Source organism: Strongylocentrotus purpuratus, unplaced genomic scaffold (genome assembly GCF_000002235.5).
Source record: "Strongylocentrotus purpuratus isolate Spur 01 unplaced genomic scaffold, Spur_5.0 spur5_scaffold_10, whole genome shotgun sequence".
Classification (NCBI taxonomy): domain Eukaryota; kingdom Metazoa; phylum Echinodermata; class Echinoidea; order Camarodonta; family Strongylocentrotidae; genus Strongylocentrotus; species Strongylocentrotus purpuratus.
In genome coordinates this window covers 24,725,285-24,742,057 of record NW_022145595.1, presented here as the reverse complement: position 1 = coordinate 24,742,057, position 16,773 = coordinate 24,725,285, and the positions used below count along the sequence as shown (strand labels likewise).

The window sequence follows — 16,773 nt, the reverse complement described above, 5'->3', positions numbered from 1 at the left end:
TAAAAGTAGATTGTACTAAATAATAAGTAACATTTATTTTTAATTGAAATTAATAATAATTAGACAAATCTTTATTTGTCTTTTGCTTCACTTGATTTGATTTGATTTGATTTGATTTATTTATTTCTCTTTGATTTTCTTTTTCTCTTGTAATTTTACAAATATATAACAAACAAAACATTGCAAATTTTAAACATTTCAAAAGAATATAATCAATTTCATCAATTAAATCAATTTGACGAATCATCATCAGTTTGTAGATCTATGCCCCATTTTTTTTTGTGTACCAAAATTTTTCTTTCCCGTCCCCTTCCCTTGTGGATGTGCCCTTCTGAAAAGAAAAAATGCACCCCTTTCCCCCTCCTCCTCCTAAACTCAAGCCAAGACCCATAACAGATGATGTCGTACCTGAGATACGTTGCTTGCATCCCCCTCCCCCTCCCCTCCCCCACCCCCCCCCCCCCCCCCCCCCCCCCCCTCCTCTCACCGCTGCCACTAAGGACCCCACAGGAGGGAAGCATTGTTTGTCCGAAACTTGCGCCACGCTATTGTCCTTTTGGACCTCCATCGGTCTACCACCGAATAAAATCTCTTTGCCTATGGTCGCCCATCTCAGGATTCCAGGGATATTTCTTGGAATTTGAACGTGAACTTTTGCGGTCATCACGTGACAGAGACGGTGCAAGGTCATGTAAGTAAACAACAACAGCAACAACAATTGTGAATGAATTGTAATCAGGGGTGGCGGAGCATTTTCAGGAGTGGGAGAGGAGAGGCACGGCGCAGAGAAGATGCTGGCACCATCCGTAGAAATGGTGGTTTCTACGATTCTAACGCGTTTCAATTTCAATCTCTTAAAAACAAAATTAGTCGTGCGATATAATACTTCATAATTAGGTCATTTAGGTGACAGATGTACATAATAATTAATTTTTTAAAAGAATAAACGTCTTGTCAGGTAGACGACCTTAATGCCTAATAATATAGTGTTAGAATTTTGAAGGTTTGAAGGGCAGGGTGGCAACGTTTAAAAGTCGCTCAGTACATGTACATTTGAAAGAGCTGATATTTAGTATCTTATTAAAATATTTCGGTGATAAAGTGGCACATTATGGTTATTCAAAAGGAACATTTTGTTTGTTTAAAAATATATCTTTTTGTTTAACGGGTACTTTTAGATGTTTAATGTTTGACATTGCACTTTTCTCATAAAGCCAACAAACCCAAAGCGGTAAGGAAAGTCCCGTATTACCTTTTTAATAGTGAAAGAATCACTAACTATGTTAGTAGAAATGGGTTAATTTGGGGTGATTGGTCTAAGGGAAGGGGCACTATGCCCATATAGATTCGATCTCTCGGGCAACATGGCACTGGTTGTTTTTATTAATAATAATAATATACTAATATGGATTTATATAGCGCTTAATACCGAATACCGTCTCTAAGCGCTTTACTGATATTATTACCCCGGTCATCGAATTCATTCATGCACAATGTGCACCATCTCCACTCCCTGGTGAGTATTCCTACCATACATGCACCTGTATGAATTGCAATTACTAATACAAAATCTTTCGTCATCCTACCAGATCCACATTTCTCTCTCGGGTATTGAGTGGCAAATGTAGATTAAAGCCTCGCCAAAGGACATAAGTGCCGTGTCGGGGATCGAACCACGACCTTTGAATTTGAAGGCAAGTGCTTAAAGCACTCCGCTACGACTATTCCAATGAGGATAATGAGGGAGTTTCCATTTAAAAAAGTTAAAGTGGCATACACAAAAAGGCGGGAAAACGTAACTTGACACTATCTAAAAACAGATTACTATTGTTAAAAAAATACACATCAGTATTTTTTTGTTGAAGATTTGATTAGGAACAATGTGATTTTTATAATTGAAGACATGCGAAAGCAATGACATCCCAAATCAATGATAGTTTGAAAGAAAAAGAAATCAGCACTTTTTGTTGAAAATAAAAATGACTGGATACCATGTGATTTGCAAATCGAAAAAACTTAATCAATAATATCTGACCATGTTATAACTCGTTTCCTTTAATTCTGAATCATGTCAAGCGAAACGAAAACACTTTCACGATTTAAGCATTAGTAATTTGTTTGTACAAAGAACAAATTCAGGAACAGTTTCACATCACAGTTGAATATTTATTTTTCCATCATTTTTATTCAATAATTCGTCGCTGTTTTCACGAAGTGACGGTAGTGAAAAAAAATTGCATTCACTTTGCGTTACGATTTTCCTCACTACCGTCACTTCGTGAAAACAAGGACGAATTATTATTATAGTGATTAACATTGGAGCGCTAAGAGTGTCACTTAAGTTTGGCAGACATGAGCGCTATACATAACATCCCACTATTGCTTATTATCATTATTGTCTTGAATGAGAGTTTCCAAATTAAAAGAGTGGACTTGCAAACGGGAAGCATAAAACGAAATCTCGAAAATTAAAGTTTGAGTATACTTTCGTAAATAACGAGGCTTAGTTTTTCATGGTGAGGTTATGATGTCCTCATTCGTGTCATTTCCATGATTGTATTTTTAGTAATGTGCTGATACCATCCCCGACCCCTGCTTAATGTTCATCACGATACAATTGTCGGGATTCTGTAATTTGGTGACATGTAAAGTTTGATGTACTTAATTTAATTTGGAGAAGAACAAAAATATATATTGAAATAATCATAATTATGGGGAGCAAAATTATGAGTGGTGACTATGTTATTCAATTCGTTTGACAGAGTTCCTGTAAAACTATAAAGGTACCTTTAATTGCAGGATTATTCGTACCAAATGGAATACTTATTATTTTTAGTAGAAATCAACTTAGTCGATAGTACTCTGATAAAAATAAAAATCATGAATTTTTCTTACTTTAAAAACGAATCATTGTTTATAGAAAGGGAATGTATTTTTAAAAAGCTGTTTGATTCCAAGACGTATTAATAAACCATTCACATATTTCCACAACGACTACGTTTAAGTGCTGAAAATTGTCTAGCGGATACTTCATCGGACTGTGGATCACATGGTTCGCGGTTCGAGTCCCGCCACGACACAAAATATCCTTTGGCAAGACATTGAGTCCATCAACTACACTCCACCCAGGTATAGTAAATGAATACCTGATAGTAATTTATTTCTTGAATGCTTTATAACCTTAGGGTAGCTGGGTGAAAGCCAGGGTAAGAATATTACTTTGTACTTGCTTTGAGCATCCCCTGGAATAGATACGTGCGCAATCAATTTATCTTCTGTTATTATGCCTCGTATCGTCACTTGATCAAAATAACGATCTTAGATTTAATGTAATTGAATGTGTATCGGTGGATGTACATGGACCTTTTTATTCTGTGATTAAAATGAAACCCGTGACTAAAAAATAGAGACGGCATTGGTCGGAATCCGAAACCAAAATTAAGTAAAATAGTAAATTCCTCTTTTTCGATATCTAGTACTTCGGTTCATCACAGCCTACAACATCGCGTAATTAAAAGTCCTTGTTTTACAAATGACAATTTACGACGAAACTGGGAACTCTCGATATTGTGTAAAATGATTAGGATATAATGATACCAACACGACCATCGAATGTATATCAGTCGATATAGATTCATGACTTGTAATCAATAAATCATTATTTCTCTGTCCCATACCTCTCTTTAAACCCCTTAAAGATGTATCTACTATTATTCTGTAACCAGCGAAACAAAGTACAGCAAAGGAGCTAAAGGAGCCTATTCGCTAAAAGTTTTTTTGTTGGCGAAGAGCGTCCTTGACGACATTGTCTGGTCAGCAAGCCCCTGGGGCGTTGTTACCGGTGTGGGTGGTTGGGTGGGGGAGGGGGTGAGAGAGATACACAACATTGTCATCTAGACCTGTATTATATTTTCGCCTATGATTTATTTTCTAACTAACCTATGTGTTAGAAAAATCGAATGTTTAGCCATTTGTATTCTACAATTTGTCGGGAGGGGGGGGGGGTCAACGTTGTTATTGTATTTTTTGTTACCTCCTCTGATTTGCCAACTATTTGAAAGGATTGCAGCAGCTAAGATTTATGGATATTTTGCCATCTCGGGCAAACAAGCAAGCAAGCAGAGAAAAATGTATCGATAGGCGCGATGGGAGAAGCATATTGCAATGTGTGGGGGGGGGGGGGGGGGGGTTCATGTGTCCGCGACTGATAATTCTCTACCTGTCTTTTCTGCGTTTTAACCCTTTTCTTTTCCCATTGTCTGCCTTTTCTCCCCACCTCTTTTCTTGACAACAAAACACAAAGACATAGATACCAACTGGGAGTAATTGAAATATCTCGTTGAAAATAAAGGGCAAACGTCCATTTCAAAAGGCTGTGAAAAGATCGAAGTTTATTTCATTCGACAGATTAAGATTGAAATCACAAAGAAAAGAAATAAAGAGGGGTGGATAATCATGATACAAAATATCTCTTTCCCAGTCCGAGCTTATATTTTTTATCACATTTTTATTTAGATAATCATATAGAATTTATCATAGGAAATACTGAATTGAAATTAAAATATGTTTTGTATAAAAAAATTATGACGGTTTCCTTTTTTCAAATTATCGCAACATTCCACAGACGATGCTGCCCTAGCTTTAAAAACTGCTACATTTGCTCCCACGTCGAAAATAAATTGTTTGGAGGACTAGAAACAGGCTAGACCATCGATAAAGGGGTCTTCCAAATTATTGATTAAAAGCTCAAAGGAATCTCTCCTGGCAAATAATCCAATGTAAAATGAGATGCAGATCGTGACTTGGGATGCTTGTACTTCGTTATTTCTACGATTCGGATTATCTTGGTCAGGCGCGGATCCAGCCAGCGGCAGGGGAGGGGGCCAAAGAGGGGGCCCAATTCGTGAGAAAATATTGAGCGGCGAAACAGCCAGCCGGTGCATAATACCCTTTTCTAACTGGCCTGATTTTCATCGGATGCATCCGGACGCATCCGATGAAACGGCCAGTATGAAAGCAACAGAAGAGAAAAAGGCGATTAAATAGCCGATGAAAAGAAGAGAAATAGGCGAAAATTTGCAAATCGAACCGGCCGATAATTCGTCCAGGGGGGGGGGGGGGGGGGGGGGGGGGTAGTGAGCACAATTTGTTTTTCCTCGAAAATTCAAGAATCGCACCCCCCCCCCCCCCCCCTTGAGCACCAGGTGAGGGGGCCCCGTCTCCAAATAAAGGTAACATTAACGTGTTTTTACCGGTTTTTTCCCAGGTGAGGGGGCCGTGGTCCCCCGCCCCGCCCCCTGGATCCGCCACTGATCTTGGTTACTTGAACCATGTCGATCGGCAGTGGTGTAGCCCAGGTACGGTCAAGAAGCGGGCATCTCTCTTACTAATTCAGTTGGATGGAATATGATAGAATAATTCCATGGGAAACTGGAACTCTTGGAGAAAAAAATTGTCTCTTGCTGTTCATGTTGTCTCTTCTCTCTGTCCATACTTCCTCCTTTTTCTCTCTCCCTTTCTTTTTTGTATTTTTTTCTTTGTTTGCTTTTTGGCTTTCGATCAAGGGCACGGTCGTGCCCCCCTCCCCCCATAGGGTTCTCGAAACCATGTTCATAAGAACATTATAATATGTTAAGCACCCCCTTACCATTTAGCCAATTCTTGATCTTTCCCTGTCCCCGGTTCCGACAACTAAATAATTGATACACCCCTCCATAAACTTCTCCTCAACTCATCGTTCGTTCGCTTCCCTCCCCTGAACATGATTACATAATGTTCCATGAAGAATATTCCGTAAAAAAAAACGAGCAACGGAGCATCGAACTTGCCAGTCACGGCTTAGTGGTTAAACATCAAACCGCAAATGATTGAAAAGAGCTGCAGAAATCGATTTCTTACCAAAGAAACTCTTTCACTCTTCTGATCAGTTTGTTTCCCCGCATCTTGTTGTGTAGGAGACGCGTGTAAGGGACCAGTAAACACTTTCGTCTTTGCACAACAATTCTCTACCATCAGCTTAAAACTTTGACTTTCCATTCAACATTTGAAGGAGAATGTTGTATGGTTTGTCCTGTAACTCGTATTCATGATTCGTGAAACGATGGATATATGACTTGGATGAAAGATTATTGGAAATGTTGTAAAGTTGTTGACAAATTTCATTTATGACCGGCAGGTGCATACGATGTGCAAGTGAATATAATGGAATATGGGCAAAATGACTACGTGTAAGTTGACTGAATAAGCAATGCTGGATTCTCCGAAAATAGAATACACATATGATGTGCAAAGAGCGGCACAAATTGTGAAAGTTGATTTTTTATGTTTGTCTATATCTTTAAAATCATGTGTCTTTGTAATTCGTTCCGATTTCGCATAGTTTCCTCCCTCTTTCATGTCAAATTCTTGTAGCAATCATTAGCCTACGATGGCGACTTATTCTCGATTCCTAAAGCTGATTTCCCTTCATGTAATGAGGATAAAGTAATATATAGAAGAATGAAACTACTGATATATATGTTTATGATTCGCCATTGCAAATGATTCGAGCACTATTAATACCCGCTAAACAAGCACTTTTCGTCCCCTATATGGTTATTTTCGATATAAAATCTGATTGGTTTAATAATTCATTACCAACATTCATGTCATATACACCTGGGCCGAGTGTGCATGGCAAATGTTGATTAATATCTTGCCAATTGACATTGTTACTGCGGTATTGGGATTCGAGCCCCGTACCTTGCGGTTCACAGTCCGGAGATATTGTTGTTGGTAGTAGTTTTATGGCGTTCATTCAGTACTGAATATATACGCTATATCTTCAGTAATGCTACGGTCACAAATGTTCGTACGAACGATAAATTCGTACGAATCTCCTTGTTTTTCCATTGTCTTCCCGAATTTCCATTGTCTAAAAGTCGTTCGTACGGCGTTCGTAGCAGTTCGTACTGGCATTTGTGACCGAGGCTTTATATAAGAAAAATCAGTTGTCAGCAAAGAAAACTAAAACATTTTTTTTCTTCAAATAATAAAATTAATTGACTAGTAAAGTCCGGAGACTTATCAACCTCTAATCATAAATAATTTGTGTTTATTGTATGAAATTAATTACAGGTATAATTCGGAGAAACAGCGTATGAGTGTTGGCCTTGGGGTACCCCCTGGTGATGACATGGTCGGAGTCGAGACAAAGGTAATCAAATCTTTGATTTTTCATTAGTTTTATTTATTTTAATCTCTCCGTGCAATTGTGTTGTCAATCCTGTTACTGTATTTCAATGAAAATGTACCACCGTCGTCGTGTATATCTTTTTTTTTTTCGTTTCGTTTCATTTTTGTCGACTTGTATCTTTCAGTCATTTAAAATAACAGATTGAAATTATTGTTTAGGTTTCATAACCTCAAAATGCTCCGTCTTGTTTACTTGAAGCGAGGGCGAGAGAGAATAGAACAGGGGCATCGCTAGAATATTTCCATTGGGACGTCAAAACATTTAGCCGCCCTAAATAAAAACAAAAAGCCCTCAATAATTCAAACCTTCTAATCAAAATTTGAAACTGAATGGCAGGATGGGGAGGGTGTCAAAGCCCCACACTTTTTCGAATGACGATTCTGGGGGTGAAATAAATACCAGGTACATGTACTTTGTTTACAACATATCAACTTTATTTTCAAACAATGTACTCGACTTTCATCTAAAGAATGACAACAAATCAATAACAGTATTAATATTCATGACTGAATTCATAATTCACAATTGACACGATTGTAGAACTCACAAGCACTGTGAAAAACTCACAAACTCAAAGTAACTATCAGGTCTCGTGCATCACCCTTTGTAAGGTATGAACATTACGATGACCTATAACAAAATCCGAACATGAATTATCCTGGCGGTTTAACAGGGTATTGAATTGTTAGTCCCTAGATTTCTAAAAAAAGTGTTAATTGTTGTTTTGTTGATCGATTTAATTATTCATGGTATTGTAAATCGTGATAAGCAGCCCATGAACCTTCTTCTGAACCTTCTGAAATTGGAGTCAGCAGGGCGGTATTCCGCATGTCGCTAACTTGTTCTCAAGTTAATACAATTACAAAATCATTTAAAATACATAAAACTACAATATTGTAAATGATAACAATAATTTTATAATTAAGACAAAAAGAAGATTATCATCCATTAAATTCTAAATGTCCTATTATTATTTAGGCGTTACCTCCATCACCTAGGAGTCCAATGGCCACCCCCTTCCAAGAACCTCCTAAGCGGGCAACCTATGGTAGCGTTCTCAATGACTTCGCCGACTCAACCACGGCCCATGGGTTACCACGCGTCATCAGCGAAGGCAAATGGTACTGGAAGATCTTCTGGTTCCTAGTCTTCTCCGGTGCGACTTACGTCTTCTGCCGGCAGGCCTGGGATATCCTTACGGACTATAGAAGCAACCCCGTCAATACCAACATCAAGATCCAGACCAGGACTTACGTGGACTTCCCGGCCGTCACGGTTTGTAATATGAACCGCATGCGCCGCTCCAAGATGGTCGGGACCAGGTTCGAAGGTAGGTCTAACATTCCACTATTACAAAAAGCGACTGACAAACTCCTGTCTTGTCAGAGTTACTATGTTGATTGATTAAAATGTACAGAGGAGGGGCACTAATTTTGTTCCGTCATTGAAAGGTAGACTGAAGTTGCCTTCGCTGATTAAAAGACGAGCTCGTAGTGACATAATTGAGACTTCTAGCGTGACGCCTCTCTTTGAGTTCGGTACCACAAGCACTAGAGGTAATAGATTTAAATGGTCTAAGCGCAGACTAGACTAAAGTATTCGTAGTAATTTCTTCTCTATGATATGTTGCACAGTCTTCCAAACCAAATTGTGGATGATGATACCGATTTCATTTTGAAAATATGCTGTATAGGATTTTGCAAAGTGATGAATTTAAGTAAAATTAGTGAGCAGCACCACCGACCGCGCCTATACTACCGGAGTAACTAGATTACCAGGATCTGGGCATATATCAACCTGCATCCATAAGTCAACCTTAAAGAGAAGGTTGAGTTCTGGAAGAGGTGAAAAATAATTTGTGAGCATTACTCATTCTTATTATGCAAGTGTGGAAGAACATCAGTTAAGACATGTTCCCTGAAAAGCATGGCTCTTCAAATGCCTTCACATTCTAAATATGCATGTAACATCGTAAAAATCGGGGGGGGGGCGGCTTTTTACGCCACGTGTTCGTGTAGTCCCATATACATCTTTCTGTGCAAGTGTTTGTAACTTTACCAAGACTTGGCCACGTTTCATATCATTTTGATGGTTCCAGAACCTTGCAATACACACAAATTCTTATATGCTAGATGATCAACCTTTTCTGGTCGGTTCCACACCGTTTCTTTCACAATGCAATCGCATGACCAGAACTCAACTTCATCTTTAAGTGACCTTAAGTAAGTAAATTATTTCCTCTTCAGAATTAATTGGCACGTCCGAAGACAGAGAGAGCAATACCAAGTTGCCCTGCGTAGTAGTTCACCATGATGATCGTCTGAGCATACGGTATTGGTGCGCGGAATTTATTTAGTCCTAAAACAAAGTCTGAGATGACGAACAGTATCGCACCCACTGCAGACCAGGTCCTAGCGGTCTGGTTTCCGGGGGGAGTTTGTCGCGCAAGCGCTCTCCAGCCCATTGTCATGATCAGGATATTGTAGAGACCACCTAGACTAGCTAGTCCATTCCTAGCCATACCGGAGTGCAATAGACTATGTATTCCGCACCCAAGGATCGCAAAGAGAGTGAAGAGCTTGATGTTGAAAGGCTTCAAGCCGAAAGCGTAGATGTAGCTTGCATGAGCCAGAGCGAAGAGGAGAAGGCCGAGGATGAAGAAGCGCTTGTCATCAGCAGCGTTGACGAGGGCCGCATCGCCGAAGCCCGATAGAACCAACCCAGCAAGGACTGAGGCGTCGTACTGGGAAACGAATTTGAGCTTCGAACCAAGGATCGTATCGACGACAAGAGCACAGAGGTATATGACGGGGAGAGTTTTAAGAAAGATGGCGAACCATGATGGTTCCGGCTTGAACACGACATAGATGAAGGAAAGGATGACGAAGAGAAGAACTCTGAGACTAACGAAATTTGTCTGAAAAAATGAGAGAAATGACAATCATGAAATTATAATTTGCAAGTCTTTAGTACCCTACCCACAGCCTAATACTACATAAGAGAAGCGTCGGCAATAGACGGAGGCTCGGCAGGCAGACAGCAAGCCACCGTTGGCCACAAGCTATGCCAAGCTTGCCTCAACGTCAATTTGTCAACCTTGACCCGATGGACAAAAATCAAGCAAATTAAAATCAAATAACGTCATATTCGCTACGTTTGGCCGACCGGTCGATTTTTATAGCCATTCGTTTAAATATGACGTTTGTCTGGTGTCGGTGTTAGTGGTAGTACAACGAATGTGCTATTTTTAGAGATTCAAAATTCAAAACGCGACAAAGCAACTAATGTACGACCAACAGCCTCAATTGGAATGCAACATTTCAAGTCTATATTTTTTAAAAGAGGTTGTCATAGCATAAATATTGAAGAGTCTCTCGTCTCTATTTTACGATGAGTCACCAGGACCACGCCCCCATCGATCACTCAATCGAGAAAAAAACGGATGCATCATTTTCAGCAAAGTGCCAAAGCCAGTCTCCTCGCTAACGTTTTCACACGCATCGTGGGAAAAAGGCAAATGCGAACGATAACAATGGTGCACCAGAATATTCATGTGTCCCGACAGGTTGGTTGTCATATTATTCCAAACAGCAATTTGAAGAAGTATACCATAGGGTAATATAGTAAAAGACGAATGTCAATGAGGGTTAGTCACTATGAACATGACAGACAAAGAAAGAGGACAAAATATTCAGTTCCTCATTCTACCCTCAACAATTGGTAGACAAAAGAGCATCCCTTCACTGCTATTATGTAAAAATGTGTAGAACAGGTGAATATGCATGTGACACCTGTTCTACACATTTTTACATAATAGCAGGGAAGGGATATTCCTTTGTCTACCTGAGGAACTGTATATTTTTCCTCTTTCTTTGTCCGTCATATTCATAGTGAGTGCTATTTGAAGCATTTCCGCGAAATCAAAAGGCAAAAGAGAGGGTTTTAATGTGTAAGCGTAAGAACACGCAAACATCCACCTTGCATGACTAAATAGGCCTACGAACAATTTATCTTTTGTTAAATAGATTTTTTAAATCCTCTTCCTAATGTACATCAACGTAAGCAGGATGTGGGTATCCAAAAATCAGTCAACAGTTGGGCGGAAACCTCCCGAATGGGGAAGAATGTACCATCCTGATATCTACGTAGAGATCAGTGGTGTTTCTGGGCAGCTGCAAGTGCCGTAGACCCTTTGGAAATTGCAATTTTCACTATGAATATGACGGACAAAGAAAGAGGACAAAATATACAGTTCCTCAGGTAGACAAAGGAACATCCCTTCACTGTTATTATGTAAAAATGTGTAGAACAGGTGTCACATGCATATTCACCTGTTTTAGTCATTTTTACATAATAGCAGTGAAGGGATGTTCATTTGTCTACATGAGGAACTGTATATTTTGTCCTCTTTCTTTGTACATCATGTTCACAGTGATTGGTCTCCCCCCCTTTTTTTTAAAATCATATTTTTGGGGACATTACAGTTCAGTTTCAAATGGAACATTATACATGACTGTCTGTAGCCTACTGTCCGCGAACAAGCCAGGCATTAATTGCGAAGTTCATGACAATAACGCTGTAGCCCGTATATGTGCAAGAAACCATATCCTGTCGGTAATTAAATAAAACCTTGAGGTCGAATATTTTTTGTGTGTAAATGGCCGTTAGATTTCCGACCACCTAGTTGTGTACGAAAATGCTCAATACCTGCCGTTTTGGTTGCTACACGGCTGGCGCTGGCAGTCGTTGTGTGGGCATTTTTGGTGGCCAGCGGAAGCAAAATGAATGGCCGCTGGTCGCGTTAGGCCGGTATTAAAAAGTAATAACTAATTTCATAACTCTATTATTGCCCTCAAAACAAAAACATAAATAGAATGCAAGAAAACTGACTTACCATATCTGTAGAGTAAGAATCACGTCTATCGTCCTCTAGGTCATCTAATTGTAATGAATTACTCTTAAAGTTTGCTTCAGTTTGAACTACCGCCTTTGAGAAAAGTTTGAGATTGGGCTTGTTTCAATTTGGCGGCTATAGATAATACATGTAGAAACAAACACAACTGGACCAAAGTGCAAACAACACCGAACTATTGAGCTGTCGTGCGGCTGCCGTGCTCAATGATAATCTATAGCTATGCCTATATTGTCGTATTGATCTCCGTCAGCTTAGTTCTCTCTCTGTCCCTACTTAGCTTTTTGTCTCCCTATTAAATTCTCTCTCTCTCTCTCTCTCTCCCCTCTCTCTCTCTCTTTATCTTTATGTCTCCTGCCATACACAGACATACACACTTTTTTGTCTTCAATAGTTTTTTTTTTTATTGATTCCAAAACAATACAAATCATTCTTAGAAATACAGTTGTTTCTCATCTTGACATGATTCAATACATTTTTAATACATCGATTGTACACACACATACTATAAAACGCATGCGCGCATCATCCTCACGCACCCTTCCCACGCACACATACACACACACGCACACACACAAACGCACACTCACACACACACACACACACACACACACACACACTCTATTTCTAATTTTCCCTCGTTCCTTTTCACCTCTCTTTTTATTTACCTTTCGTGAGCTTCACAGGTGACAGAGTAGGGTAAAATGGTAAAGCACCTCTTGTTATTGATATAATTACTTATTCATTTAATCTTCGATTTTTATGTAGATTGATCAATATATCACAATAACATAGCCTTTGATATGTTCTCATTTTTTTACAAGCACTTACCAATACCTTTATTTAACGAAGCGATAGTGAATACTTCATATTTCAGATCATAATTATAAAATAAAATAAAACAGGCAGATCCATGGTGCCCACCTCCCATGAAGAAAAAAATGCTCCCGCCATCCCCAGCAATCTGCAAAACTGATATGACTTTTGGAAATCATATTATTAAAGTGCAGTAGTTACATTTTACTATCATGCCCCAGAACTGACAAAGCGATGCCTAACTGCCCTGCGTAATAGGTTGACATGACTATAGTCTGGGAATATGGGATTGGTTTGTAGAATTTGTTCATTGCGAGAGTAGCATCAGAGAAACAGAAGAACAGAGCACCAAGGGGTGCTGCCAGCTGAGTCCACGTCCAACGACTTTCGGACAAGCGAGCTCTCGCCAGAGCCCGCCACCCTATGAACATGAGGAGGACCGTGTATAGACCCCCGAGGAACACCAAATTGTGCTCGGCAAGGCCTTGATAGACCAAGCTGTACCCGATGCACGCTAAGATGAAGCATGGGAAGAGGAGGGGAATGTTGACCGGCTTCCATCCGAAGGCGTAGATGTAAGAAAGATGAGCCAGAGCGAAGAAGAGAAGCCCGAGGATGAAGAAACCCTGGTCGTCGACGTAAACCAAAGCTGCATCGCCGATGCCTGATAGTGCGAGCCCGACGATGACAGCGGTATTGTATCTCTGGATGAGCTGGGTATGAGTGGCGGAGCCCAGGGTGACAGCGATGACGAGACCACAGAGGCAGACAATGGGGAGACATTTGAGAAGGATTGCGAGCCTCGACGGCGATGGAGGGGCGACAGTATACGTGACGGCTAGCACGAAGAATGGAGTCAGTATCACGCTTACGATGTCCATACCGACCTGTGGATAATTAAAAAGTCGAATCAAATTCTAACGCAAACAAAAAATCCAGATCTGCACAACTTCGATTCACGTACATTAATAAAAAGAACACAATTTACGGACTCCTTCAACACATTTCTCTGAAGTGCATTTCTCGCTCTCATAGTGAAAATTAAGGCTACGAAGGTACACTTACCATTTTCACGTTCCAAGATAACTATCTTCGAAGATCGATTTTTAGGATATTCTGACAAATGTTAAGTGGTATAACTTCTCTCAGTTCTATCTTGGTTTAAAGCGGACCGGACCAACTACTGACGGTCCGAAGTCCATGAAAAGATTAGGCTACATATTGTATACAGGTAATCATTCTTCGGACTCATGAGTCATAATTATGATTGTCTTACAATTATAAACGACCTCATGGAAGGAACAATAAAGAAAAGTTCGGGAAAGCGGGAACAGTGCCAAGCGAGAATCGGTGGTACACAATTATATGACTGGGAGTTGGAAATATTTAAAGATAGCTATATGAAAACGATGATAACAATGAAATAAAGATAACTCCGCTGAGACGAACTTTTGAAGGAGGGATCCTGCTCTCGTTCTTTAATCAACGATGAAAATAGTGTAAATAGATTCGTTCAGATCGGTATACGTTAATACTATTCACTACATGTATTCGTTTTTGTGTGTACAATATTCGAACGAAGTATAATTTGGAAATGATTGTCTCTCTTGTCAAAGAAAGATGCTTTTATGTTCAAAACATCATGCGCATCCCTAGTCATTCCCATATCTGCTGTTAATTTCAATCCCATCTGGTAACATGAAATGTCAATTTTCGATTTTTGTTTGTCTGATTATAACTTTCAAGAACTTAGCTAGGAGAGCCAGAATGGTGTTGAATATTACTTGTTTACAAAACTTGAATCGTTTAATATGAAGGGATGATATTGCCAAAAGAAAGAGACAAAGACACATTTCGCTCAACCTTCTTTCAATTAATTGCTAATTTGCAAAACTTGAACCATTAAGTGATACCCCGGATAGAAAGAGACGAAAAAGCGCATCTTTCAACGTATTTTCAGTCTATACAATTTAAACCGTTGAATATGAAGAGATACCATTATACCTTATGCTCATCTGCTCACTCTTTCTTTCTTCTGTTTATGCAGGGCTGATAGAAATTGATGGAGGTTTCGACGACGACGGCGACTCCGCCTATTCATGGTGGTTTGATTTCTCTTCCGACTTTTGGAACGAGTATTACTCCTCTGGCTACTCCTGGGGAGCTGGGGGAGGAGGAGGAGGAAGTCTTGGAAGTTCGGGTGGAGGAAGCCTTGGAGGTTCGGGAGGAGGCATGGGCAGCCGAAAGAAGCGGGCTATGCCTTACGACAACCTCTTCCAAGATTTCGAATCTGTCCCTGACGACACGACCGATGAGGAAACCGTGATTGAGCCAAACCCCCAGTATAAAGGCGCTCGTCGATTTATCCACGGAGAGCGCGTGGCTCGTGGGGCCTCTTCGTCGAGTAGCAGTTATGGCGGTGGTGGTGGTGGAGGCAGTAGCAGCTATGGCGGTGGTGGTGGTGGAGGCAGTAGCAGTTATGGAGGTGGAGGCGGCGGTTATGGCGGCAGTAGCAGTTGGGGTGGTGGAGGGGGCGGAGGCGGCTGGAGTTCTTCCTACGCGTGGGGCACTAGCTCGTCTTGGGGGTGGGGCGGAGGCTACGCCTCCAGCACATATTGGAACTCGTGGTTTGATGACTGGGACAGTTGGGGCAGTGAGCTTTGGGGCAGCTTCCAGTTCGAGTTTGACGACTATTACGCTTGGGAGGATCTGGTTGACGGTGAAAGTGATTGGCAGGGATTCTATGATAACTCCAGGAGTGAGGATTTCAGTGATATCATCGATGTAGCCAACCCAACCAGAGTAGAATTAGAAGAACTTGGTCACCAGCCCGAGGATTTCATTCTCCAGTGTACATTCGATAAGAGGAATTGTAATTACACGTGAGTTTAAATCTACTCTATCATTCAGAAATAAAAGTTCTCACTCAACGAACCTTTTTCATTTTACGTAATTAAATTAATGCATAAATATTTGTAAAGTTTTTATGTTTCTATTATCTTCTCTTTCTACCTTTCCTCGTGTTATTTCTTGTTTTAATCCTTAATCATCTTCTCTCTCCATCTTTCGCTCTCAGCGGGAGTGTCGTAGTCGAGTGGTTTAAGGCGCTTGACTGTAGATGCGAAGGTCGAGGGTTTGAATCCTGACACGGCACTAATATCCTTTGGCAAGATATTTACCTGTACTTGCTACTCTCCACCCAGGTGTTAAATGGGTACCCGGTAGGATGCGAACGTTCATGTGGTTGAACGAGCAACCCAATAAACAAAATCACGTGAAAATCACGTCAATATCAAGGTATCGACTTGAGGAGAGTTACGTTCTTCAAACACCGTACATTTACGTAAATGTGTTAATACGTTTATTGCATTAGGTAACTTAAAACACACGTACACTAAATCACGCAATTGTCACTGCAATATCACCATTATAATAACGTGATTATCCCTACCTTGGAGACCATGGTTTGTAAACCTAATACTCCCGTGTTTGTTTCGTTATGAAATTACATCTTCATACACGAAATTATCGCGTCACAGAAACACGTGAAGCGTTAATAATAGTTTTAGTCAAAATATCTGCGTGAAATTCACGTGAATATTACGAGGCTGACTTGAGATGAATCATGTTCTTCATTCACGTGAAATTTACGTCGAAGAGGAAGTATGTTACTGTAACCCGCGTTCAACCCAATAATTACGCAAATGTTACACAATAAATGAACCAAAATAATGACGTTCTCATCCCGTTTCTGAACATCGTGTCTGGGATCTTCCATAATTACGTCCAGGCGCGCCGGAAGCAGTTTGGG

At 40.2% G+C, this 16,773-nt stretch overlaps 3 protein-coding genes across 4 annotated transcripts in view; 1 reads left to right on the top strand and 2 right to left on the bottom strand.

The window, feature by feature from the left end:
• The first annotated feature begins 567 nt into the window (after positions 1-567).
• Positions 568-16,773, top strand: part of LOC100891818 — a 31,602-nt gene continuing 15,396 nt past the window's right edge. Inside the window, exons 1-4 of one of the 2 annotated variants that reach the window (XM_030979858.1) lie at positions 568-691; positions 7,117-7,195; positions 8,213-8,564; positions 15,010-15,844. In XM_030979858.1, coding sequence (XP_030835718.1) covers positions 690-691; positions 7,117-7,195; positions 8,213-8,564; positions 15,010-15,844 — 1,268 coding nt within the window. In that variant the 5' untranslated portion in view covers positions 568-689. Of the gene's footprint in view, positions 692-5,885; positions 6,228-7,116; positions 7,196-8,212; positions 8,565-15,009; positions 15,845-16,773 lie in introns of those variants that run through there. The other variant, XM_030979857.1, reaches the window with a different exon arrangement.
• Positions 9,379-12,402, bottom strand: LOC105440932 (lysoplasmalogenase-like protein TMEM86A). The gene is made up of 2 exons (XM_011671554.2): positions 12,129-12,402; positions 9,379-10,151 (listed from the first exon to the last, which is right to left on the bottom strand). Exons 1-2 carry the CDS (start codon positions 12,129-12,131, stop codon positions 9,483-9,485), a joined length of 672 nt encoding a protein of 223 aa, XP_011669856.2. The 5' UTR covers positions 12,132-12,402; the 3' UTR covers positions 9,379-9,482.
• On the bottom strand, positions 12,558-14,092 carry LOC105440933 (lysoplasmalogenase-like protein TMEM86A). Its single transcript, XM_011671555.2, has 2 exons — positions 14,028-14,092; positions 12,558-13,849 (listed from the first exon to the last, which is right to left on the bottom strand). Exons 1-2 carry the CDS (start codon positions 14,028-14,030, stop codon positions 13,160-13,162), a joined length of 693 nt encoding a protein of 230 aa, XP_011669857.2. The 5' UTR covers positions 14,031-14,092; the 3' UTR covers positions 12,558-13,159.